The 26,370-nt window shown below is 37.3% G+C and overlaps 1 protein-coding gene across 8 annotated transcripts in view; it reads left to right on the top strand.

Annotated features, from left to right (window-relative positions):
• TPD52L1 (tumor protein D52 like 1) overlaps positions 1-26,370 on the top strand; it is a 151,567-nt gene that overhangs the window by 35,733 nt on the left and 89,464 nt on the right. For 7 of the 8 annotated variants that reach the window (XM_021389534.1, XM_021389536.1, XM_021389538.1 and 4 more), the window contains 2 exons: positions 3,349-3,513; positions 8,722-8,923. In XM_021389534.1, coding sequence (XP_021245209.1) covers positions 3,349-3,513; positions 8,722-8,923 — 367 coding nt within the window. Of the gene's footprint in view, positions 1-3,348; positions 3,514-8,721; positions 8,924-16,082; positions 16,155-17,449; positions 25,954-26,370 lie in introns of those variants that run through there. The other variant, XM_021389541.1, reaches the window with a different exon arrangement.

The raw sequence follows: 26,370 nt of genomic DNA, 5'->3' as shown, positions 1-26,370 counted from the left end.
TTGCAGCTTCCCAGATCTATTGGCATGGTGGGGTTTTTTTGGGGGGGGATCTTTGTTTTTTGGGAGTGGCCAGCAGGGAGAGGGAGGTGGTGGTCCCCCTCAGCTCTTGTGAGGCCCCACCTGGACTACTGCATCCAGGCCTGGGGTCCCCAGCACTAGAAAGACGTGGAGCTCTTGGAACGAGTTCAGAGGAGGGTGACTAAGATGATCAGAGTGCTGGAGTACCTCTCCTATGAAGAAAGGTTGAAACTGAGAACTGGGCTTGTTTAGCTTGGAGAAGAGAAGGCTCTGGGGAGACCTCACTGTGGCCTTCCAATACTTGAAGGGAGTGTATAAACAGGAGGGGGAACGATTGTTCACGAGGATGGATAGTGATAGGACAAGGGGGAATGGCTTTAAACTGAGACAGGGGAGGTTTAGGTTAGATATTAGGAGGAGGTGTTTCATATAGAGGGTGGTGACACACTGGAGCAGCTTGCCCAGGGAGGTTGTGGATGCCCCGTCCCTGGAGGTATTCAAGGCCAGGCTGGATGTGGCTCTGGGCAGCCTGGTCTAGTGGCTGGCGACCCTGCACTCAGCAGGGGGGTTGAGACTTGATGATCTTTGAGGTCCTTTTCAACCCAGGCCATTCTGTGATTCTGTGATCTTTGTTTGAGATGGATTCATTCAGATTCCATCTCGAATGACTGAATATTGTGCCTGATAAAAGCTTTCAGGCTGTAGAACACTTAATTGTGACTATACAAGGTCCATCTTTGCCTGAGGCATAATGAACACTGAGTAATGCAATGCAGCGTCTGCATCTTTAGGTTCTTCACAGTGGGGATTTTCCTCTTACCCCTTAGCTGTTGTTGTTGTTTTTTTTTTTTTAAGAATTAAGCAAAGGTAGCAGGATAGTATATTTCCTTTTATGTAGCATCCGAGCTAGTACACCAACAAATCTGAGAAAAGGCATTGGTTGTATTTTGTATGTTGGTTGTTATATACTTAGTCCTGGCCATAGGTCAATACTGTGTTCACATGCAAAAAGTAGTAGTGTTTGTAATATACTTGTTGTAACTTCAGTGTGCTGTTTCAGTGCAAACAAATTTTGTTTGTTCTCGTTCTTTCCTGTTTGTGAGCTACCTACCTGTGTCTCTGGTACTTTATTTCATTAATAGAAAGCATATAAGTGCAGTTTTCTTTTATGTCAAGTATCTTAGTATTTACCTTGGAAAAAAAATGCCACCCTGTCTTGCTATAGCAAGAACTAAGTCACACTTGCTCAGGCTACAGGACATCAGAATTTATTTCATCTATCTTTAAATTACATTGTCTGTGTGTCTGCTAGATATTAAGAGAAAACTGTTATGTGTTCTAGCACTTAAATACTCTTTTGTTTAAGAGGAATAATGACTAGTAAATGGTGACCAACTGAAATGTTTAAACATGTTATAAAAAGAAGAAAATCTGTCTACGTCTTGAGGTTCCCTTCCTTCTTTACGCTTCAGCCATATATACAGACAAAGAATTCTGGAGAGGGAAATGCCATCTTAGATACAGTGAGACAATTGTTAAATCTCTTGAGCACGAACTCACATTCTTGTGCTTGCTGATCTGAAGATTTGGGTTGACTTAAAGAGGTAAGCTGAAGTAGTGCACAGAGCTGAGCAGCACATCATACAGTCTATCACATAAAGATAAAATACTTGCTTGAATGGTGCTACCCAGAAGTACCTCACATCACACAAATGAGGCTGCGCTCTCAGACACTGCTGCAATGCAAAAATGTTTGCTTTCTACAAATAAAGTTAAAGGCAACCACTGAACAGTGGGTCTGGTAGAGACGTAAAAATAGTAGCTTGAGTCATGGTACCAATTAGCATTTAAGTTTTTGCCTTTAATATTTCACATTAAAAAAAAAAAAAGCGTGAGCAGAAATGGCTTAGGAAGAAGCATTAAGGGCTGCAGACAGCTTCATCTCAGTCATGCGTTAAGAGGTCAGATCAGCTTTGTATTGGCATGCTAGTAGTAATGGATGTAGTAATTGCATGTATGAACAGTGATTCTGGCTGCACTGCAGCAAACTACTTGAGGGAGATCAGAGAGCCAGCTTCGTCCTCAGAACAGAGCTGAGGTGGCAGGCAGCCCATGTGTCTGAGTGGAGGGCTGGGCAGCTTGTGTGATGCCAGGGCTTCCAAAATGTGTTCTGGGGGCTTCACCTGGGCCATACCCTGAGAGAGCTTCCTTTCCCCATGTGCTGCCAGCACAAATGTGCCTGTAGTGAGCTGGATGCGGGAAACGGCTGTGGCTGAGAAGCTTGTTTTGGTTGAATTCCTCAGGCCAGTCCATGCATTGGCATAGAGCAGGGGCCATGTTAGGCATAGGCTGGTGGAAATGAGTGGTTGCGTGAGGGCTGTGCCTTTGCCAGCCTCCCCTGTGTATTATAGTCCTTCTCAGAGCATGTGCTACCAAATGCATCTTTAGTGGAGATGTTCCTAAAGCCTGGATGTGCCCATGTCTAATGCGGCTTGTACCTGTTGCTATCTTCAGTCACGATCCAGGTGTGAGGCCAGACTGCACGTGTGAGCACCTGCAGTGTGCCTGTGTTACTTAATGCTTTTTCAAACGCAGCTCCAGCAGCTTTTTTCAAGAAGTAGCCAAGGTCTGGAAGAAGGTGTGATGATTATGTGTTTGCTGTAATGATTCAAAACCAAGGGAGTGGGAAGAGTAGGTCCTTTATCAATTTAAAGAGCTTGACTTAACTTTTCTGCCATTATTGCAGTTGTTAACAAGTATGTTGTTAGGCACATGTCTGGTGAGAGGTATCTGGCCTCAGAGTGGTGGTGGGGGCACTTGGCTGGAAAGGAAGAGGTCCCTCATACTTGGCCCCTTTTCCCCAGCCTGTTTCCAATAGAAGCTTCCTAAACCCATTCTGATTCTCCAGGTTTCTGCTGGAAGAGGATCATGTCCTTTCTGGTAGCAGCCGAGGGAGTGCAGGTTGTATCTGGAAGAATGAGATCCATCACACTGAAAATTAGCTGCTGATTTTTACCTGGTATCAAGTGTGTTTGAGGCAACTGAATTATCTTCCTGGAAAACTAGCTACTTATTTGTGCTTTGCTTGACTGGAACCTTTCCTGGATTTAATAATTCTGAATTTTTTCTCTTTAAAAAAAATTTTAAAAAAGAAATCAGTGTTAGGTTGCATAACTTGTTGTATTCATTTTTAAAACTGACACTTCAGAAGATGTTAGACCATTACTGCTGGGCGGTTACTCTTCAACTAAGAACAGCATTTTTAAAATACGCTTTCCAGTTAGGTCAGTGTACAGTTTGTAAATGTGTGGTGTTTTCCAATTTGTACAGATCCAGTGTCCATCTTGCCAATTTGTCTGGTGTTTCAAGTGCCACTCTCCCTGGCATGAAGGTGTTAACTGCAAGGAGTACAAAAAGGGAGACAAGCTGTTGCGTCACTGGGCCAATGAGATTGAGCATGGGCAGAGGAATGCCCAGAAGTGTCCAAAATGCAAGGTGAGTTGCATTCTAGGGGTGCACAGGTGTTAGCTTGAAACTGCTTAAATATTTATGTAAAGTAAATATTTGTAGCTTCTATTCTGGGTTTGAAACAAAATTCACACTTGGTGTGTAGGTTCTTACCTTGGACCCATAGAGAAAAATGGGTGAGGTATTTTACTTACCAGTCCCTGAATTGGTTTCACAGACTCTTAGCATGTAAAAGAAACGCTAAGGAAATTCTAAGTCTTAACTTATACTTGTAATGAGTGTGTTAGTCTGAATTATTCCTGTAACAATGCTTTAAATAAATACAAAAGTGAAATATGATGCTCTTCGTCAGGCTTTTCAAAGAGCTTGGGTGAATTTGGTGTTGGAGTAAGGTAGGAAGTACTTATCGACGGGTTAGTTAGGAGGCACTTTGAGTTTTGCCAAAACCAGAAGATTTTTAGGCCTGTGAAAGGACTGACATTTAGTCCTTCCTCATAAATCCTTTCAACAGAATGAAGCACAGTCCCATGCCCTAAAGATGTCTTTTTTTTTTTTGGTTGAGTTGTCCTTCCAGGATGGACGTCCCACTACTTGAATGAGTTGGAACAGCCCCCATGCCCCTGACCCGGTTGCCCTTAACAAAGGTGTTTGTTATGGTTGTTCACTTTTTATTCCCTGCAGCAGTTGTCTCCAGCTGCTGACAAAGTAATAAGTAAAAATCTGGCGATGCAACTTAGTTGCACTTGGAGCCTTGCCTTATGGATATATGGGTATATTTCTCGATTTGCTAAGCTTTTAAATTTGATATTGGGGAAATAAACACCCATGGTGCTGTAGTTTGAAAGACTTCAAAGCACAAAGAAAAGCTAGTGAAGCTTTGAAATCAGTGGCCATTTGTTTACCCTTTCTCTTATGTGCACGTGGCATCTAGATTGAGTTTTAGCAACTTGCCATTTGCTTAGATTTGATAGGTTTGAGCCAGTTCTAAAAAGTGTCCGGTTTCTGGGAAGTCTTATAATAACATTTTTTTTACTAACTTCCTATTGGAGTGGGCAGAAGTATCTTATTTTGTTTTTAATTCCTTGACTTGTGTCCAGATTGATTTTTCTTGACAATCCATATGACGTTTCTATTGAAATAAGTCATACAAAATAAAGGAGAAAATAATATACCAAACCAAAAAGTATGAATGTGGTAGAGGAGGGCTACAATCTGAGGGGGGGGGGGGGGGGGGAAACAAAGGCTGCCAGCCTTTAATTTTAAATAACCTGACTCCAAAACATGAGGTGTACAACTGTTTTTAGTGCATTCAAAAGAGGAGACCGAATACTTGAAACTTAGAATCATAGAATCACCAAGGTTGGAAAAGAGCCCTAAGATTGTCCAGAACAACTGCCCACCTATCACCAATATTTCCCACTAAACCAGGTCCCTCAGTACAACATCTAAATGTTTCTTGAACACCTCTGGGGACAGTGACTCCACTGCCTCCTGGGGCAGCCTGTTCCAGTGCCTGACCACTCTCTTGGAGAAGTAGTATTTCCTAACATCCAATCTGAATCTCCTCTGCCGCAACTTGAGGCCATTTCCTCTAGTCCTATTGCTGGTTACACGGGAGAAGAGGCCGATCCTCACCTCACTACAACTTCCTTTCAGGTAGTTGTAGAGGCAGGTTAAGTCCCTAATTGCTTGATTTTGGCTATTGATTTCTAAAAGACTTCAGATTTCTGTTTTTTTCCTGTATAATAATCAAATGAAAATAAAACCTGTATGGTGGAAGACAGCATGGAAAGTTATAAAATGAGCACAGAAAAAGAATTTTATTCTTAAGTTACTCCTGATAATGTGATATTGTAAATGAATATCTAAGAAGGAGTTCAGTCTTTTCATAAACTGTACACCCCTACACCTGTTATTTTTCTTCAGAGATGGAAAAAGTTCTTGTTCACAACCTCTGAAAAGTTTATATCAACATACTGTTTTTTAAATCAAATCTGTAACTAGCAAATAAGCAAAAGAACCACTTAGGGGTTAGAAAAGTGGCGTTGTTTTTTCTCAGTCAGATATTGTGTATTTTAATAAGTACTTCTTATGCAAAATTCTTTGTCAAGGCACCAAAAGATATCTGGGCATATGGGGATAACACACCAAAAGTTAAAAATTTGAATGTGGGGAGATGGGAACTAATCTTTTTTCTCTCCAGCCACTTCTCAAAACCTCTATGAAAAACATAATGTACTACATTGAATCAGAAGGCTTGTCGTATTTCCAATTAAAGAAAATAATAAAAGAGAAAACAGGGTTGGTAACATTCTTTTTGATCTGTCCTTTTAAATCCACATGGGCAATGTTTCAGGCAGCATGATTATTTTGATATAAATGTACATCGTATTTAAAGAACCTCTTCCATGTTTTGGTTACAAATTTGTGACAGTCAAAATTGTCAGACGAAGGAAAAAAATAAATTTTGAGTGTCAAGATACTAGTATTTGATCTTTACGCTAAAGCTAATGGAAACTAAAGATAGAAACTTTAGTAAGGTGAGTATTCTTTACTGAGCTGACGTCTAAAATTATTGATAACTTCCAAGGTGTAATTCTGATTAATGTCATAAACTGTGACTATACTTCAGAGATATCTTCTGCAGGTATGCTTCTATGTGTGTATGTAAGTTTATAGACAGAAACTTTTTTTGCTAGCTGTATCATGGAGAAATAAAAACCATGGTTATCTTGTCTGGGCATGCAGCTGAGAAAACAGGAGCACTCTATGGGCGGGGGCACTGTATATTGGCAAATCCTTAGGCAAGTATTTGCGTGTTTTTCAGTAAGTGCTTTGGATGAGTTCAATCCTCTGTAATGTGAATACTAGCAGCCGCTGTCCAATGAGCTTAAAACTGATTACTTTTTACTGTAGGTGGATGCAGCTTTAGCACACCTGATAGGAGCAGCTTATATTTTACTTGTTCTCTAGAATAAAATGTTACATACAAAATACGTAAGTGTTGAGTAAATTTAAGTATGCAGATAGTGGAAAGTGCTCTTTTTTATATATCTTTAATTGTGATACGTTGCTTTTTTTTTTTAGAGATTTTTCTAAACTTGTTTTATGCTATTTGGAGATGGCATAGGCTATTTCTCAATTTCAGTTGAGCTTAATAACTTAAATAAGCTATGGCTCAGTGAATATGGTTAATGTGTTTCATATAAAGCCTGAAAAGTAGGAGAAAGTCAAACTGACATTATCCTTTCTGCTTTTTTTTTTTTTTGAAAAAATAGATTTTTCCCTTCCAATTTACTTGCAGTAAATGCTTAAAAGCGAAAGCTTTAAAGTCGAGCAGCTTATAAAGCTCATCAGCAGTGGTATTTTTATTCAGGTACTTGTGAAAAACAAGGAACCTGTCATACACATGAAGGAATGATAGAAACAAATGAAATCATGTTGGGCTTCTTCAGAATAGAGGGAGATGACTGTATAGTCAGCCTGTTTGCATCCCTTCTATTGGATGAAATCTACTTCCTACCATAGAGTGACTTTTTATAGCACAATCAGCTTTCGTGAATGTCTTTCCTGTCTTATTCATAAAAGAAGTGTTTGAAAGTGCAGAAATCTGGAGATTGCCTTCATTGGCACAGTTTTGTTGGTGTACTTACCCGGACTGACTTCTGACTACGTCTGCCTTGCAGTCTTTTGCTGAAAGATGTGCCAGTGGAAAATGTCAGCTTGTTACCTATGTGGAGTGCCAGTTTCAGCAGCAGTTGAGGTGGAAGAAATTTCTCAGGTGGAAGAATTTTCTAAGCGAAGCCTGATCAGTACCACTGTTGACCCTCTAAGGAATGTCAGATGCCTCAGGAGCTGCAAGCCTCTCTTGAGGTTAGAGGCTTCAGTTGCACCTGAGCTTTCATCACCTCTGGTGCTTGCAGGGCCGTTAAACGGTGCTGTCTATACCCGTACCTCTCTGCAAAATAAATGTGGGTAGATATGGATATTAAGGAGGCAATCATCTCGAATTTCAGCAAGAAAGATGTAAGGGGGGAAGACTGTTCCCAGGGAGGGTCTGGAACAAGTAACAATCTGAGCAACATACCCATACTTGGAAGATTATAAAACCTGGTGAGACAAGGCTAGAACCAGTCCGGTCTGCCTTTGAAGTTAGCCCAGCTCTGAGCTAGGGATTAAAATACATAACCTCTGATGGTTTCTTTCAACCTCAGTCACTGTGAAATTTCATCTATTGTCGCATTATGGAGTATGTGTGTGGGGCAGTGCTATTTATCCATTTTGTGAGATAGGAAAAGCTTGTTTAACACCTCCCCATTAGCAATGATTTTAGCTGGCAAGATTTAGAAGAAAGGCAGTCCAGGGAGTATGTTTCATTCTATCACATTATGCACTGCAACTACGATTACACAGCTACCTCTGAATTTCTTGGAACTATTAACTGAAATTGAATCCTTAAAATGTGTGCAAAGTAGGTAAATGCAGACGAGTATGTGGAGGTACAGAAATAGTAAATAAGGTATTTCATGCGGAAAATGATCGGAAAGGTAGAAGAGGAGCCTACGCAGCTAATCTTAATGTTATGCTTCAGGCATTGTAAAAGTTCATAGTATTTTTTCATAGATTATGTGGAATATTTCTTTTAATGACTTAAAAAAAAAAAAAAAAGAAAAAAAGAAAAAGAAAAAACCCGCCATGCTGTGCTTTCCAAGTCCCTATTTCTACAGCAGAGCCTTTGTGGTGCTTATTACAAAATGCCAAATCAATTTGTGGTGGTAATGAGAAACAGAGTGAGGCCACAGGTGCCATGAGAGGGAAACCCATCTATGGATGGGTCATACAGAGTTCATAACTATATTTACTGTGCTGCTTTCATTTCTAATAGAACTTGATGCTAGCATGTCTACTTGAGTAGTAAAAACAACTTTTCATCTTTAGGCAAGGATCTTCTGAGACAATGGCTGTTTAAATGAAGGGGAAGAATGGCGTAGGAAGGCATTTCTTGCGTAAAAGCCTGGAAACAGCTGTAGCTCATGTTTGATCTGAAGCATGCCTTAAAAAAACATTGTTGTCTTAGCACAGCTGCTGTATCATTTAATGTAGATGCTGAGTTCCACAGTGGGCTGCTAGCAGTATCTTCTTGTCTGATGCACGTGGGCTGCACTGGAGTAGCACTTGCTTTCCTTCACTTCTGGGGCTGAAAATAATCTTTTCTTTTTCCTTCCACTCCTGAAGATCCACATCCAGAGAACAGAAGGGTGTGACCACATGACCTGTTCCCAGTGTAACACTAATTTCTGTTACCGCTGTGGGGAGAGATACCGCCAGCTCCGTTTCTTTGGAGATCACACGTCAAACCTCAGTATCTTTGGATGCAAATACCGCTACCTCCCCGAGAGACCACACTTGAGGAGATTAGTGCGAGGCTCTGTCTGTGGTGAGTGGATAAATGCACTTTGTAGAGAGCTGCACAGGGAGGTGATTGAGGCAGGTGGGGTATCAGTATCTTAAATATGAATGTGTATATATAGATCTAAAGTGTAGGATGGGCAGCCTCTTTCTTAGCTAAGTAAAAGATGATTTACTAAATATATTAAAATACAGCATTTGTGGACACACTTTCATGAGCATGGATTATGTGTGACTAACTATGTCCTCTTTTGGTAGCTTGTGTTTCCTAACCTTTTTTCATAACATATAAGCAAACTGGAAAAATACACAAGCAAACTGACGAAAATGTGTCTTGACATAAACTAGCCTTTGAGAATAATTTTAGTTCTAATGAAAATTCAGTTTGCTTCTGCTTATCTTGTAGTGACCTCAGATACCTAAATAGACCTTCTCACATGTTGCAACTGTGAAATTGCCACACCATAATTTCACATGAAGATCTTTCAGTGAAACACCTTTGTGCAGTTTTACCTTAATGTTTCATATTTCTTTTTTCTCATAGTGTTGTTCAGCTATGTATATCAGTCTGTATTTCTTTGTGCTGAAGTACAAATCAAGAAGCACTTGCTCAAGCATGCTGTGAAAGCAACATCAGGTCACATAGCAATAGAAACATAGATCCATAGGATGAGTTGACTGTAGCCATACAAAGGCAATAGCACAAGGTTTGGTGACTGATGCAGTGGAGTCTGGCATCTCAGTTATGTGTCTAGACTGGAGTGTGCCTGTGCAACACTTAGTATGATTGTTCCCCCAAATGGGTTTATATACTGAACTGAGGGATACCTGAGCTGTCCAGTAGGAACAAAGGAGAGAAGGAAGCATCTGAAATCCTACATTTTCCATGGACTAAACTTTCCGGGTCTTGTCTGAGGTTTTGTTCCTTGCTACCAGTTGATGACTGCTTATTAGTTTGTTCCTCAATAGCTCTTCTAATAGAAAGTAGATCTCTGTGATTTCACTAACAGGAAGATATGTAACTGTCAGTATGCATTTATATGATCTTATGTCATTCTTCTAAAAAACATATAGGAGAAATGAGTCAGAGCAGGAATCTTTCTAGATGAACCTCTGAGTGAAAGATCTGTCTGAATAAAACATCATTTAGATTTGAACCTGACCTTGTTTTGAAAACCAAAGCACTCAAGTTTATTCTCCTTATGTATTTATAGGAGGACATTTATCTTTTAGCTGTTAGCTTTGGTTCTGAAAGAAAATAAATCCAGCTTAATGCTATGTAAATTAATTTATCTCAAGGAATATTTATTTTTTTTTAAAGGCAGACTTGATTTGGTTTGAACTAGGAGTATGCCTGTCTCAACTTAAAGAAGCACAAGAAAAATAAGTTCTTGGCTTATTAGTTATCTTACATATGCATTAACTTGAGTAAGTGCAGTTAGTTTGTATCATGTAAAGCTATCTGTAACATGATAGGAAATAGTTGTATTAGGTGTTAAAAACTAGAGACCTATTAAGAAAAATAGGACATTTTGAACTTTCAATTAAGGCATAGGAATTGGAAATAACTTGGAATTCTTCTCAGATGAGGAAATGCTTTCAGTTTACCAGTTGGCTGATGTCAAATATAGAGATAAAGGCAAGACTCTGAAGTCACAGACCTGTGGTGAAAACAATACTCCCGAGCTAAATATGTTCCAGTGAGAAAACTAGGTGACTTCCATTTTAGAGTAGTGCAGGAGTAGACACATGGACTCATAGGCCTGGTAATAAGAATTGTTGGCTAATCTGCAAAGTTGCAAAAAACTAAGAAACCTGCAGTGTATATTTAATAAATGTCAGTAAGTAATCCAGGCCCCATTCGTTTGACTTCAGAAACTTGTAAGGCTTTTGAACAAACTTTGTAAGAGAGAATTAAAGATTCCAAAATAAATAGGAAAATGGATAAAAATTCAAAACAATTGGATATTTTCACTGTGTTGCATTTTCTAGTGTGAAATTCCAGCGCATGAGAACATCTATTAAAGATTAAAGACAATGCTGGCACTAGAACAAGTAGGTATAAACTGTTCATGAATAAATGTAGGCTTAAAATTCAAGGGCTATTTTCTAGTACTTGGTCAGGTTTCAGGAAAGCTTCCAGAAAAGCAACTACAATATAAGCTGCTTTGCTGTGATAGCAAGGCACTGAGCCCAGGGACGTTACGTGTTCTTTGCAACTCATATGTAGAATCATGGGTAATGTTACCCCAAGATTAAACTTGTTTATGTTTTTATCTGCATCAAACAAAACAAGTATTTTGCTCATATTAAAATTACATGAAAATTATATTACAAAAAATTACATGATTGGTGTCTTAATTTTTCCAATGCCTTACACATAAACAGTTGACATTTTTTAATGAATATGCATAATGTTAATTTTTAAATTATTTTTTCTCCTCTTTCTTGTTGTATGTTTTTTGTTTTAGGAAATAGTAATACATGTCATTTCCCTTTCAAAAAGAAACAGCTATTACTAGTTTAAAAGAGAATTTGTTCATATGCAAACAGTAACTTGGAGGTAGTAACGAAATGCGGAAGCACGTGTAGCAGTTAAAATTCAGTGGTAAAAATGTGTATGTTCATGATTATAAAAACATGCATAGAGAAGTTATAAGATGTTTTGCTTTCATTTCCTGCTTTTAAGTGTGCATGTGGTTTGCCTTAATTAATAAGCCAAAAAAGATTAGCAAGGCTCTGATCCTCAGTCCAGACTTCTCCAGGGGTTTCTTTTCCATGCTACCTGTCATTGAGTTATTTCCTGCAGCAATGTTCATCACTTCAATAGAAACAGAGGTAGCTGAACCTGCCAGCAAATGTATTCGTTGGCCGTGATTTTTAGCTTTGCTTGTTAACACCTAAATCCACAATGATTCAAAGAATTCTACATTGATACTCATGACCTCAAATCCCTCTGTCATCTCTGGTTGGACTTGCAGCTCTAAATGTAAATATGTTGAGGCTTTGTTGTTAGGTGTCACAGTGCAAGACTGAACTCTGACTCTTCTGAGAATCAGCAGAAAGAAGAGGCTGTAGCAGAGAAGCTGGCCACTAAAAACAGGTCTCTAAATTTCAGTACCATGTAGAATATATTTAAAAAAAAAATGGATTTTCTGTAGTAAAATGGCACTGCTACTTGGCTAAGTAGTGGGAATTAAGAGAACACTGTCTTCACTGCCAGTAGGAGACTGGTAATGTGTTGCTAGACGCCTTTTCTGACACTTTTTATTCTCTTGCTATGGAGAGGGAAATACTTAAGTAAACATGCTGATTTTGCTGTCTGAACAGTGAAGGTTCTTTGGCTTGTTTCTACGAAGTCTGGGCAGATGCAGTCCGTAGAAAGGGAAGAACATTTCTTAGCAGATTGGCATGCTGTCATTTTCTGTTAAGCAGTAAATATTCGTGTCTACGTCACAGACTGTTCTGTAATTAAAAAATAAGTAAAAAGCCTTTATGGCAGCATAAATTTCAACATATTTGTCTTCAAAAACAAATGGCTTTGTGAAGGTGATAGAAACTAGAAGAAAATATGCTGTGAGCAGAAGTGGTCTCTTTTTCTTGATGTCACTTCTCTCCCCACCTTAGCCAGCTATGACAAATTATAGAGCTGGGCAGTGACCGAATTGCATGAATTTTAACAAAATCAAATGTTGTATTCTGTACCTGAGAAGGGGCAACCCTGGCTATACATGCAGACTGGGGAATGAGACACTGGGGAGCTTATTCTTTAGAGGAACTTTGTCCTGCGGCCAATACTGTAAGATGAAGTTGCTAGGACTGAAGAATAGAAAGCTGATGAGGAGATTTCATCCTCATGCTGATTAGATTCCTTTTGGTTAAGTTGTTAGAAGCAGAATGTTTGTTTGCAATTTGAGTTAGTGATTGATTGATTTGGTTATTGAACACAGGAAGGAAAAATAATGTTTGGCTGTCTTATGTTTAAGATGCCTCTGAAGTGCCACTGGAATTGGGTGAATCATGTTCAAAATCAGTTGCTACATGCTTACTACATGGATGTACAACAAGACACAAGATGAAATGCTATTAAACAAGAGAAACTGTGTGGTGAATAGCATCTCAAACAGGATTCTGAAAGCAGCTCATTTTCAGCTGACATGTGCTGCTGTCCCAATACAGAGCGCAAGATGCACTTTATGCATGGTTTTGAACACTGTGGAAGGAAGTATGCATTTCTGGGATCCAGTCTTCATTGTCAACTTTATAGTTTAAGTTGGTTTGACTTGTACAAAATCTCCTACGTACATTTGACGGGACTTCTTAAAAAGAGATGCAATCTTGTATTAGCATTTAAATTATGTAGATGTGACCATTCAGCTTTGCAAGTAGACACTTGTAATGTCTGCTTAATTATATACAGATATTTAGACTATTTTTATTTTTCCATATCCTAAGTGATTGACTTTGTTTTCTAAAGCTAGTATATGAAACTTTTAGAATGACAAAGAATTCTCTAATGATTTGAGATTTGAAAATATTAACCACCTCCAAAAAAAAAAAAAAAACCAGCCAAACCAAAGTTATGCAAAAGTAATGTTTAGAGAGAGTTTTTTCCCCTATTTTGCAGAAGAATCACCTTCCATATATCAAAACTGATGAAACTTCTCCAAAACACTTGCAAATACAGTTACTACTTTACTAATTTTATTTACAAATAACTAAATCTTCATGTTGAATAAGTCTGTAGAGAAATTGTCTACAATTATTTTGATTAGAATTTTTTAAATGATTCTTTTTTTAGGCTTCTTTTACTTGCAACAATTTATGTGATTATCCTTAAAAACTAACTTTGGGCATTACCAGAATGACTATCATAACCTAGATAAGCAGTCAAGAATTTTATTCAACTGTGGGACAAGACTGCTGGGACATTTGCTCTTTGCTAGCAATCTTGGAGCTACCAGAAATAGGACAAATTAATTCTTGGAAATGTAGTGACTGTAATAAATGTCTGTCGACTCAACAGCATTTCTTAGTGTGTCATGACTCTCTCTGAACCTCATAGTCCTTCACACTGTGATGAATGACATACGTCAAACTGCATTTGAATAAAAATCAATTTTCAATTTAGACATACAAAACAGTATTTTACATATTTGTTTCATATTACCTTAACAAAAGATTATTTAAGTTAATCTGTTTCTGCTGCTGTGCAGTGATTTGTGATGCTTATACTCCTAGCCAGTGGTGATTTGTGTGAGTCTTGCTCACCTTGCGTTGTTACTTTATCTTTGTAAAAGGTAAAATTAAGGACTTAAATGTAGTAGATCTGTAAGTAGAAAAGGAATTTTGTTTCATTTTTGAAGTTTAACCTTTAGAAGGAATACACTGATAACTAAAGGGAGATAAGGCTCTTGAACTGGTTGTCCCATGATGATGAAAGGTCTCTTTACCCTGTCAGATTTGGAACTAATAAACTACACGGTATTCAACTTCATATTCACAGGCAGAAGGGAAAAGACAAACATTCATGCTTTATTGCAGCTCTAAGTTAGTTTGTCAAATGTAAATAAACAAGTTCTTAAACTGAATTAGCTTAGGAAATGTTCTTTGTGTGGGCAAAGAAGTGACTCTGGTTTAAAAAAAAAAAAAAAAAAGCTTAACCATTCTGCAGACTCTGTTGTTGTGTACTTAATTATCAGTTCAGTGGATTAAGTTTTTAGTAATTTTGGTACCAAGCATGCCACAATCTTCTGACATTCAAATTATATGACTGTTAGCATATAGAAAGCTTATACTCAAAACAGAATTTTGTAGGCTTTACTTCAAAATTAATAAAGCTCCAGTAATTTTTAAGATGGTTTGTCACTCTTTTTTTCTTGAGGCTTTCTCATCATTCTACATTCCTTTTCCTCTCTATACTTGAGTAACTTATTTAAGGCAACGACAACTTCTGTGTTTATAGAATGCAGTGCAGTGGAATCTCAGGAAGGTTTGCCATTAGGATGCCTAGCAACTAGAGTAATACCAACAATAGTTGCCAATTTTTTTCTGCTAGGAATTAATGTTTCCTACTCACAACGCTCCTATGAAATTTAAAAGCTATCAAAAGAAAAGCGTGAAATGGACTGATTCATTTAACCACTGTAAATATTTCCAAAATATCTCATTTTTCCTTTCTGCTGCTCAGATTAGTGGCTAAGGTTATGGAGGGATTTACATCATTGTTGAATGAAGTAATCCATTTATTGAAATCTGATACAAGTGGCTTGAGAGGGGGAAGGGTAGCGAAAAGAGAGATAACGAACTCACTTTTCCTCTCTTTCCAGAGGTAATCTTTGAAACATGTGCTTAATGTAGTGAATTGCTTAATTTCAAATCCGTGTTGAAGCAGCTGGTACATAGTAAGCATGCCTACCCTGCTGTGTTTTCAGACTTCTGAGGCAAGTGACTTATTTGAAATAGCCATCCAGCCAACTCAGTTAGAGATTCTGCTGTTCAGTTGAAAGTTTTAAACATGAGAAAAATAATTTGGATTCTAAGCTCAGCTTTGACTTAGGTGTTTCAGAGGGTACCCTGCCTTGCTTCCCTGCAGTTATACAGTTTATAAACTCAAAGTAAAGAACGTGAACACACTTCTTTTGCTCTTAGACTTAGGTACCTTATTCATGTAAGTTCCGAAATAGAGTCGGCTATGTTTTGATTTAGAAATAAATCACAACTATATGCAAGGGCTTCACCATAGCTTTCTAAAGCCTGAAAAATGATCTGTAGAAGCCAACTGATCTCATCACCTTGAGCTAACCTTCGCTCTTGAAGATGCTGGTTAGCTTGGCATCTTTCTGTAGGATTTTGGAGAAGCCAGAAGATAATAGCTTCCCATCCATCGTGTTCCTGTCACAATGCCTAAGGGATTCCAGAATAGGAATAGAAGTAAATGCAAGTTAAGTGTTAATGTACAAAATGAGCTGCTCTCAGTGGCAGTGGGTGAAGAGAGCAAATAGAAATGTGTAGATAGCTCCTATCTGAATTTGTACAGTGACTTTACAAATAGAGATCCTAGTAAGTATTAAAAAAAAAAAAATAAGACCGGCTCTTGAGAAGTCAGATATACAAATATTTGTGGACGACTCAAAAGGAAAAAATAGAATGCTTACTTTGAATTGTTAATGAATTTTCTGTTTCAGCTGGAAAACTACTCATTACACCCCTAATACTGATTCTGGGACTGGCACTGGGAGCCGTAGCTGTTGTAGTAGGTAAGAATAACATAAATGAGTGCGTCTGATTTTGCAGTGGTTTTCTGTACGACTTCAACATCTCAGTAGGTTCATCTCTAAGAGAGAGACACACAAAAAGTGTTATTTTCTTAGATATACGTCTAGTATGAAGCACGTGCTTTTTTTAAATAACTTGTCTTCAGAACTTTTTTCCTCCTAGCATTTTATGCCTATTAGGTTTACTTCATTTTTTTCAATTCTTTGGTTAAGGCTACTGTTAAAGTCCCATCCTATGCATAGGCAGATAAGAGACAATCAGGAAAAGCGGTGTGAGTAGTTCCAAAAATATTATTTATATTTAAGTTTTGGTTTGGAGCTGGTTATAGCAATATTGGTCAACACAACTGTTACAGAAATCTCAGTATCATAGTTAACCATTTTACGCCAGTTGCAAGGCAGGTCAGCAAAACAAGGTTTGCAAAAGTATCCTTTTGTGATTTGTTATTATTGTAGTGGTGTCTGGAAAGTAAATCTGCGCGATTTCAGTCAGCTGGTGGTAAGAGAAAGGAGGAGGTGGTTTTCCTTTGGGCTTGAAAAAGTACCTCTTCTAACAAACAATTTTCTTACTTGAATAAATCTGTGTTGTTTTTTTTCTAAATGTGTTTGTTTGTCATTTACAGCTTATTTTTCTCAAAAGCCTTTAAAAATAAATAGATCATTACCTGGACAAGGTTAAACATTGGTATTACTTCACAATTGATAAGGACATTTGTAAAAAATTAATTTATATATGCAGAGATATTTTTATATTTTTATATAATATATGTAAATTTATAAAAATATAAAAATATTTTTATTGCATGTTAAACTGGCTGAATTAAAGGATAAGATAATTTTTAGAGCTGGTAGTCTGCAGAAGAAAAGAACCCCGAATTAAAAATGTCAAGTAGATATTTCATAGCCTTTAGATTGGCATGTTACATGTTTATGAGGACAAGTTTAGTTAAATCAGTCTTGTATTTAGATCTAAGAATTTCTAAAGTGCTGTTAAAAGTTTTAAGTTTGTATCTTATACAAAACAAAGCATGGTTTGGGAATTAATTTGTCAGAGATGGGAGAGAGGTTAGCAGGAATTCTGTTGTAAGCTGAACAGAGAAAGTGTAACTTAATTGGCTGCCGAAGAGACTGTTGCAGGCTAGGTCTCTTTCTATCTGCTTGTCTAAATACCTTCTCTAAACTTTCTTGAGACATAGCATGCTGTGTCTTAATACTCTACATATAAAGAACTCAGCGCATTTTATGATGGCTTTCTTTTTATTTTCTTATTTTAACAGGTTTATTTGTGTTTCCTATCTATTGCCTTTGTAAAAAGCAGAGGAAGAGGTCACGGACAGGTATGCCCTGGTGAGGATGGGCCATACTCACTGAACTGAGCTGGTCCTGCAAAGGGCTATACATGGTTTATGCAGCAGAGCAATACAGTGCTGGTAGCGGCATTGCAGCCATCGCCCTGGAGGAAGAGTGGGGGATCTCCAGCCATCTTCTCTCAGCTGAAACACTACTGCAGACCAGAAAGCCTCTTTGCTGTGGTGCACTCTGAACAGGATGGGCCCCCTGACTGCTGCTTTTAAAATATTTTTTCTATTATTATTACTTTGAAGGGTTTTTTTGGAAGATTTAAGTCTAAGATCTTGGACTAGACAATCAAAGTCTGTATTTTAGCCACAACTCTACTACCGATTTGGCCTGTGAAGAAATCATTTAACTGCTAATGTGTACCATTTAACTTCAGTGTTCGCCTTTAAGGGGGAAATGCTTAGAAGTGTTTGGACTCTTACTGTATACTGAGCGTACTACTTTTGGTATTAAAAACTACTTCTGTAAATAACTTCCATCACACAGCATTCTGTTCAGCATACCAAAACCCCATCACATGCCAGAACATGACAGCTGGTTGTCTTCTGAGTTGTCCTACTTGAGGGCAAGAGTGTAGATTGCGTTTGTGCAGCACGGATTGCCACAGCCAAATAACAGTGCCTCAGAAATATTATTACTGTTATTGAAACTCCATGATACTTACAAATATGCTGATTGGTTTTGCTTTTGTATTTAATTTTTGAAAGCCCATTAATACCGATTAGAAGTTGAGTTTGCCAGAGAAGTACAGCATTTTGAAACTCTCTCAGTACAAGAAAAGATTTGAAGGGTTTAGATAACAAGAAGTAACTTGAGATAGAACAGGCCATTGATATCCACTGAAATGTGACACAGAACATACAAGGAAATGAATTTGCAGGGAAGCTGGAAACCTGTTCTGAACTGGCATATAGTACACAGGCTACACGCTAGTTGTGTGTAGAAGATTGACTTAATGAAATTCTATAACCTAAATAGCATGTACATTTGCTTTGTAAGTAGCCTACGTAAGTCTTAGAGCATCCACTGGTGTTTCATGAAGAAAATTTATGAATTCTGGTTAAAGGAAGGGATCATTAATTATTAGGAGACCATTTCATTCTTATTCTCTACTTCCAGTGTCACTGTTCCTGGTGTGTTACAGATCTGAAGAGAATAGCAATCCATGGCCTTTATTCCTGAACTTCAGAGTGCCTCTGTTTGTCACTAGACTTCTTTCTCAGCACATCACCACAAGGGCAATGTAATTTGGAGTTGAGACTCAGTTTTTCCTTTCTAGTTATAATCCAAGTGTATCGTACAAATGCAACTTAAAAGAAAAAAAATGAAATAAGTTGTGTTAGCAGAACACTGATACACCAAAGTGAGAAAATTAGAAAAATACCTACTTATATTAAAGAAAGCTGTGATCTTGAAGATTAGATCTGTAGTGTGAAGGTACTTTTTTTAATGTTTGAAGATGTGTATATATGTGTGTATATGGATGCATATTTATGTGGGAGAGGGGAAAGGGAGATAATCAGTGTCCTAAGTCTACAGACCTCAAAATTTACACTCAGAAATAACGTATCTTTTGAGAGGATTTACTTTGTACCTCCTTCTATGAAAGTTATTACGTCTGAATCTGGTTGTAACTTTTAAGTAAAAGTCCACTTCCCCACCAACATAATACTCTATTATCATAAAATATTCACTCTGACTTCAAAGCCTCAGTGGATGAATGATGAATTCTGTTTACTTGGAAACACAAATATCAGCTTACCATAGTTGGCTAGTATGTGTCTTTTCAGTCAGCTTCTGGTTTTGTTTCCTTGTTCCTTTTTCTTCCCTTGTTGAAACCGTGCGCGCAAGCATACCGTGACAGTCAACAGTACTTAATTTTTCTGTTTGAATTTAAGGACATGTTGACCCTGTTGTCCTATCAGTTGAAATAGTACCTTTGTAAGATGCATTAATTGAGCTGGGTAGCAATGACATTTAGAAGTAATGTTCAAATACTATTCTCAATGCAAATGCACCTGCTAATTAGATTTCTTCTTCTGTAACACATCAGTTTTCTATTTCTCTTTTATCTGCAGGTTGGAAGCTGCCTTAAAATCAAGTCTTGGTTTTGAGTGTTTTCTGAGGCCATACATATCAGTTGTCTTTGGCTTACTCAGGGATTCTTATTCCTTTGTTTAAATGTCAAATAATGAAAATATTTTTGTATTATTTAGAAAACTTCAGACCTCGGAGAGTGAGAGATGCATTTATATATATATAAATAGATTTGGTTTTGCAATACAGTCTGTAATACCATGTCAAACTATTCCACTTGAGAATGTTTTAGTACTTGAGGTTATCAGTAACTATACAGTGTGTTAATTTCCTTTCTTTTCCTGATTCCTTGTAAACTATGTGAGATATTCTTGCTGTCGTCTTAGCTGTGTTCTCTCTGCTGTTCACTATTTTCAGTTTCTCTGAGTTCAGTAAGATCTGAAATTAAAATGCTAGAATAAAGAGCATAAAGAGAAGAAATAGATCTGCATTTACTTTACATTCAAAAAGAATGTTACAAGTGGAGGGGAAAGCATACATCTCAACTCCTACATTATAATTTAATTCAAACCATTTGGATCTTATCAGAACAGATTAATCAAAGCAGTTTTTTTTTTTTTTTACATGCAGCAAAACTAGGCATATTCGACCATTTAAAGATGAGAGAGTCTAATCTCCATTTCTTTGCAGAGAAAAAATAGGAATGACAGTATTTGCTTTCCTCTGTAGATGAGGAAAAAAAACACAGGAGCCAGGCAGAGTAAGGATACAGAAGTCTTTCTATCCATATAAAAATATGGCCATTTGAATAATATGTAACAATTTTTCATTAATATTGTGCAGCACAGTAACTTCATCCAATGAAATGTAAATTTTAAACAACTATTCTCATTGTACAAAATCTTACATTACATCAAAGTCATATCATTTATTTTACAGTCATTAATTTCCATTTCTAAGGAAATGGAGTGAACGTAGTTGTGAGGAATTTAAAAGACGCTTTTCTTTCAGGACATCAAGAAGTTTTGGCTTTAACTGTACTCTTAAGAAACCATCAGACTGTTCTGTTACATCTCTATTAGCAGGAAATACCATCAGGCAGTCAGGTTAACCTGCTAAAGTAGATGCTATTGTATGCTGAGTATCCAGATTGCTTTCACCATATTCAGGATTATTTATTCTTCTAAGAAGTGCTTGCTCACCAATATCTGTATTCGGATTAAGTGCTTATATCTGTTCTATGTGAGCTGTATTTCTAAGCTGTCTGGAAATTGTTATGTTAATGTACTGAGGCTCTTTTGTGCTGGGTCAGAGCTGGGTGCCCTGCAGAGGCTCCAGGCTGAGCAGAGCTCTGCTGGCTTCTGCTGGGGCAGAGGCCTCTGGGTTGTGCCAGTTGCAAGGGACTGCTTGCAGTTCAGGCTGAAGCTGCTTTTTACTTTGACCCATCATCTTTCCCTGCATTTAGATAACCTGGACGGAGGTGCAGATCTTCAACAGCACTGGCCTTCCCTGAAGGTGTGTGGCCTTTGCGGACACCTTTCTCTGCTATCTTTGTAGGAACTGTCAGTAATTGCACCCACTACTGCTCAAAATGTCTTTCTTGTTCTTGATCTTCAGATGAGACTGAAGTAACAAGAGTTGTTCTAGCTGTGTGTCACTCTACCCTTTCATGTACTTCATGTCTTCACATTACCTCCTGTTTCCAGATCAGCTATTTTCAGGTTAGTATGGCATCCTCGGAGCTGCTAGAGCCCTTCACTATTTCCAGTTATGGATTCAAACTGGCCACTCCAGGTATGTGCTCCACGTGTTGAGTGCATCTGTATGGCCAAATAAATGCTTTTTTTGTGCAGATCTATTGAGTTCTGGTTTTTTTCATGCTGTCTTTTTTGTTTCCTCCTTTTCCTCCATGCTGCTCTTCAGCTCTTGAGATTTCATTAATTGGGTCAAGTTTCAGGGCTGCTTAACCATATCAGTGCCAGGGTCTTTTTTGCCTGCTGTGGCCTTTCTGAATGTAGTTGTGTATTGACAGAGCTCACACAGGATATGTAACTGGAAAATAATGGTATGGTTCTTTTTTGTAAATATATTTGCCAATGAAAGTAAGAAACGGGTGGATACAAATGAGAGGCAAAAGTGCAGTTTGGAGTAGCCCTGTGCTCTGAAAGACCCATCAATTTTAGTTTTGCACAAAAAAATAGTTTGTTCTCAATTCTCATCACCTTTATAAACAGTCGTAATCTTTCAAGTGTCATTAAAATGCAGTGCACTTTGATCTTTTATCTTTCTCTGGGGCAGTGCAAATGTGTGGAAGGGAGCATTTTTATTTTTGTTAGTACTGCTCACTTCGTAACTCTTCCTGGTATGATAGCTTTTTTATTATTATTTACATATATTTATTGGTTTTGACCAATATCAAGTTGTACTTACTAAAATATATTAATTAGCCTGTGTGACATTCAGTGGTATATAGAAAGAACAATAATTCTGTCAGAGGATACAAATTCCCTACTGATAGAATGGTTTCTCTTGCCAGTTAGATCTGAGAAACCATTTCATGTTCAATGGCCAAACAATTTGCCATGCAGACTCTTTTTTTTTTTTTTTAAAATTAGTTGTGTTAGTTTGCTTCCTGAGTAGACACTGCATCAGCCCTAATTCTTGATATGATAATTATGGCGTAGTGCCAAGCTGTGGTGGAGAACTATAGATTACTGTTATTTTATAATCTATATTCACCTCTGTTCATTTTGCTGGTGGAAAGAATCATACACAAGGGAACTAGAGATACAATTTATTTGTGTCTTCTAATTTTGTAGTGGGTCTGCTCCTGACATCAGCCTTAGCCCTGTTAAACCAGAAGTTTTATACGCATTTTTTGCCAGCCCAGGATTTGGCCAAAATGCCTTGGTATTCCAAAATACTAGCAAGAATGTTAATAGCCATAATTGACAACCATTATGTGGCAACTTGAAAATCTGGTTTATTTCTGAAATGCAAGCTATCATAAAGCCCATCCTGTCACTCACAGAACAATACTACTAGTCAACTATAAGGAAGATTGTCCAAATAGCATTCTTACTAAAGCAAATAGGGGAGTGAACGTAAGCTTTTATATGAGAGGGATCTTAATGATTTGAGTTATCAGTAACAAAAACAGTGTCCACAGACAGTGTTAAATAATACATTTTAAAATTCTGCTATAACAAGTGTAAGCATGGTGTAAGAATTGGAGTTACAGCTGTTTAACGTTTTTCAGGCTTAACACATAGAAAAGAAGGTGCATGTATTTAACAAGTTATTTTACTAGTATATTTGCTGGCTTTTCATACTACTGTTACATGAAAAACAGCTGAGCCTTGGTTCAGCTGCAAGACTAGCAGTGTAGTCACTGAAGCTGGCACATTGCTAACAGATTTTTTTAAATTAAAATAAGCAAACAAATGTTGATTGTGACAGTTACACAGGAGTATAACTTCCTTGCTGTTTTTTCCATATTCTGTGCACATGGGCTCAGGATCTGTACGCTTGCTCTCCAGTAAGGATTGGAGTGCTCATTCCTTTAGTGCAACTAGTCGCTGATGCTCTTAGCCTAGTGAAATGGCATTAGGTAGAGAAATGAAATCAGTGTGTGCTTGATTTCAACAGTGATGATTTGTAGTAGGCTTTAATTAGTTATTCCCTAGTTTAAAAAAAAAAACAAAAAACGTAAATTTCTAAGAATAATTCAAATTGTTCACTTCTCAATACCTATTTTTTATTAAAAAATAGGTATAATAGTAATTAGTGTATTAAGAATGTATATTTGTGTGGAAGAAGTCTTTTTTTGAGCTTAGTCGACTTATCAAAACATGAAAAGTAGATCTCAAATGTGTTGTGTGGATTGAAGTCCAAAGAGGAGAAATTTATTATGTAAAAAAAAAAAAAACTTGTTTAGTATAAAGTGGATTTTGCACATACCTGCTTGAACACTGTTGCATGCTAGACCTATTCAGTGTTTTATCTTGCTGAAAACTTGACAAAGTTAAAACAGTATTGTTCCAATTTTATCCTTCTGTTACTGAGCATGATATTACTAATACAATGCCACATTTACCTCATTTTTGGAATGAAAATCTACTCACAGAATCCAAACAAGCTGTTCACACATTTTGAGTCTGTCTTGTAAAAGCGCTGATGCAGTCAAGAAACATTTTTCTTTTATGTCTTAAATTGAGGTATTAGGAAACATTGCTTTAGCATGAGGGTGGTCATACCCTGGAACAGGCTTCCGAGAAAGGTGGCTGATGCTCTGTGCCTGTTCAAGTGGCATTTGGACAATGCCCTCAACAACATGATGTACCTTTTGGTTAGCTCTGAAGCAATGGGGAATTGGGGCTCTGTAGGTCCCTTCCAACTGAACTTTTCTATTCTTATGCAAGCTGTGGATAAGGAGATCTTTTTGCATAAAAACACGCTATAAAGAGTTCTTTGAATCAATTTACACTATGTTGCTTCATGTCCAGAAATTACAAGAACAGGTGTAGATTATTCCATATCGCTATTTTACCGATCTCATAATAAAACGAGATTTCCACTGTTTACCATATTTCCATTAATTCTACACTTGATTTCTAACTCCTTTTCCTTCCTAATTTCATAATCTGAAACTAACTTCTGGAAATGGCTGAGGACAAAATTGGATCTTAGGAAATGATCACATAAGATTTTGCTGAACTATACTGGGAAAAGATTATTTCTGTTGTATTTATTTAAATGCAAACTACTGAAATCTCTTCTTTACGGCTTTTCATTTTGCATTCTTTCAATTAGACAACCTTTTTTGTTACAGAACTAACCATCTGAGTCCAAATAACCCTTTAAGATATCTGTTGAAAATTATCTTGCCTGTGGTAGAGATGAGAATTAACAATAAGTGCTGAGAAAAAGAAAGTATCTTCTGTTTCTGAGAAGGCTGTCAAAGCTGAGCTCCGTCTTAATTTCTCAACGAGCTGATAAGAAATTTTCTCTTTTTCCCATTTCTTTCTCTATTTTAATGTCAAAAATTCCCTTTAAGTTTAATCTGAGTGCTGGGATGCAAAGTTAGTAAAATGATAGGTCGTATCTTTTTTAGTCTAGCTGTTTCTGGCACATGTAGAATGCTAGACAAAATTCAGTTTCGTTAATAAAGAAATTTTTAATTCCATATTTGAGCTGCATAAAATCTACGTGCATTTGTGGTTAGAACTTTCTGCATGACTAAGAGTAAGGTTATAAAAACTGGAGGCAGGTAATATCCATGTAATCAACACTTGAATTCCAGTATTGTGTGTTTTGTATGAGAAAAATTTTGAATGTGTAAGTGCCTTATTGCTTGAAACAAATGAAAAGTGTTCTCCACCCTCCCCCTGATAGAACAGAAATTCCATATTGCTAAGTAGTCAGTCCTACACACAGATGTGTTAAGCCAGACTAAATACTGGCTTGCTAGGTTGAAGAACATTGTTAGTGAACAAGTTATTGTTTCAGGAATGATAATGACATACCTATTTTAATTCTACTGATCTTAATTTCAGTTTTTTCTAACTTCCTATTCATCTTCAGACTTCTGTGGAAATGCATCTTGTATTTGTTGTCAGAATGAGTTTGGTCTTCCAGCATAATCAGCTAGGCATCTTCAACTACTAAAAGAACAAGCATCTCTTTGGAGATGAGAATTCAACTGAATTTAGGTTATACCAGAGCTGTAGTATGTACACCTTCAGTCTCCAGGGCTTGTGAAGATGGAAGTACTGAGGAGCATGGGGCACAGGGATGCACTGTGGATAGTTTGGGACTTGGGGCAGTTTAACAGCATTTCAGTGGTATCCTATTTGAGCTAACGTATCCTGTTAATATAAGTTGGTAATTCATCTGGGGTAGGTACGTTGATGGTTTGGTCCATTAGAGTGGATAGTGATGCCTAGTGGAGCAACTCTTGGATCTCTGTTCTGCCCTTCACTGCAAGGGGGGATGCGTGATCTGCAGAATACCATTCATTACTCCATCTTTAGAAACCTTCAGAATGGATACTGTAGAGTTTTTCTGGGATTACTGTCCCAGAGAACAGTGGAATTTTACCTTTTATGAGTTAGATTTTTCTAATAGACTTTACTAGTATTGCTTCCTCTTCTTTTGTCCATATATTTGAAATCAGATGCCAAGAAAAGCTTTATAAAAAAAATTTCAATTATATGAACTGTTAGGGGAAAAAATTTGGAGCTACAAAATGGTAATTATCAGGAGGAAACTGAGAATTGACAACTGGTGAGTGTTAGATGAAAAATGTTTAGAAAGTCTGTTTATTGTAGGTTTATAATAAAAACATTTTCTCTATGTTCAATTTCCTCCACTAAAAATTTGTGAAGGAAAGAAGGAAAAGGATGAAGAGGAGAAGATTATTTTCTAGGACCTTTTTGCTTGAAATTAGTTCGTTTTTCTGAACTGCATAAGAGGCCTTTTCCCCTGCTGGAGTTCTTAATTAGTAATATGGCTGTCACTTGGAGTGTCACTTCTTCATAATGTATCATACATGAGTGCTTAATCAGGATTCAGCTTTCAAATCTGAAGTTTTTGGTGATAGGGAATTTGATACAGTCATACTGAATAAAATTTTAATTATTGCTTCCAAAATATTAACGGATTCTATTTCAGTATTATCTCTAACTTTTAGGCATGAACTAAGTCATTCTGTAACCCACTGAATATGAGGCACCATGTCAAAATACTTCATCGCTCCCAAGAGTTGCTGTTCATTTCAAAAAATTACTTCCTTGAATATCAT

Source organism: Numida meleagris, chromosome 3, assembly GCF_002078875.1.
Source record: "Numida meleagris isolate 19003 breed g44 Domestic line chromosome 3, NumMel1.0, whole genome shotgun sequence".
Classification (NCBI taxonomy): domain Eukaryota; kingdom Metazoa; phylum Chordata; class Aves; order Galliformes; family Numididae; genus Numida; species Numida meleagris.
Note: the sequence above shows the minus strand (reverse complement) of the source record. Positions and strands in the feature narration are given on the sequence as shown.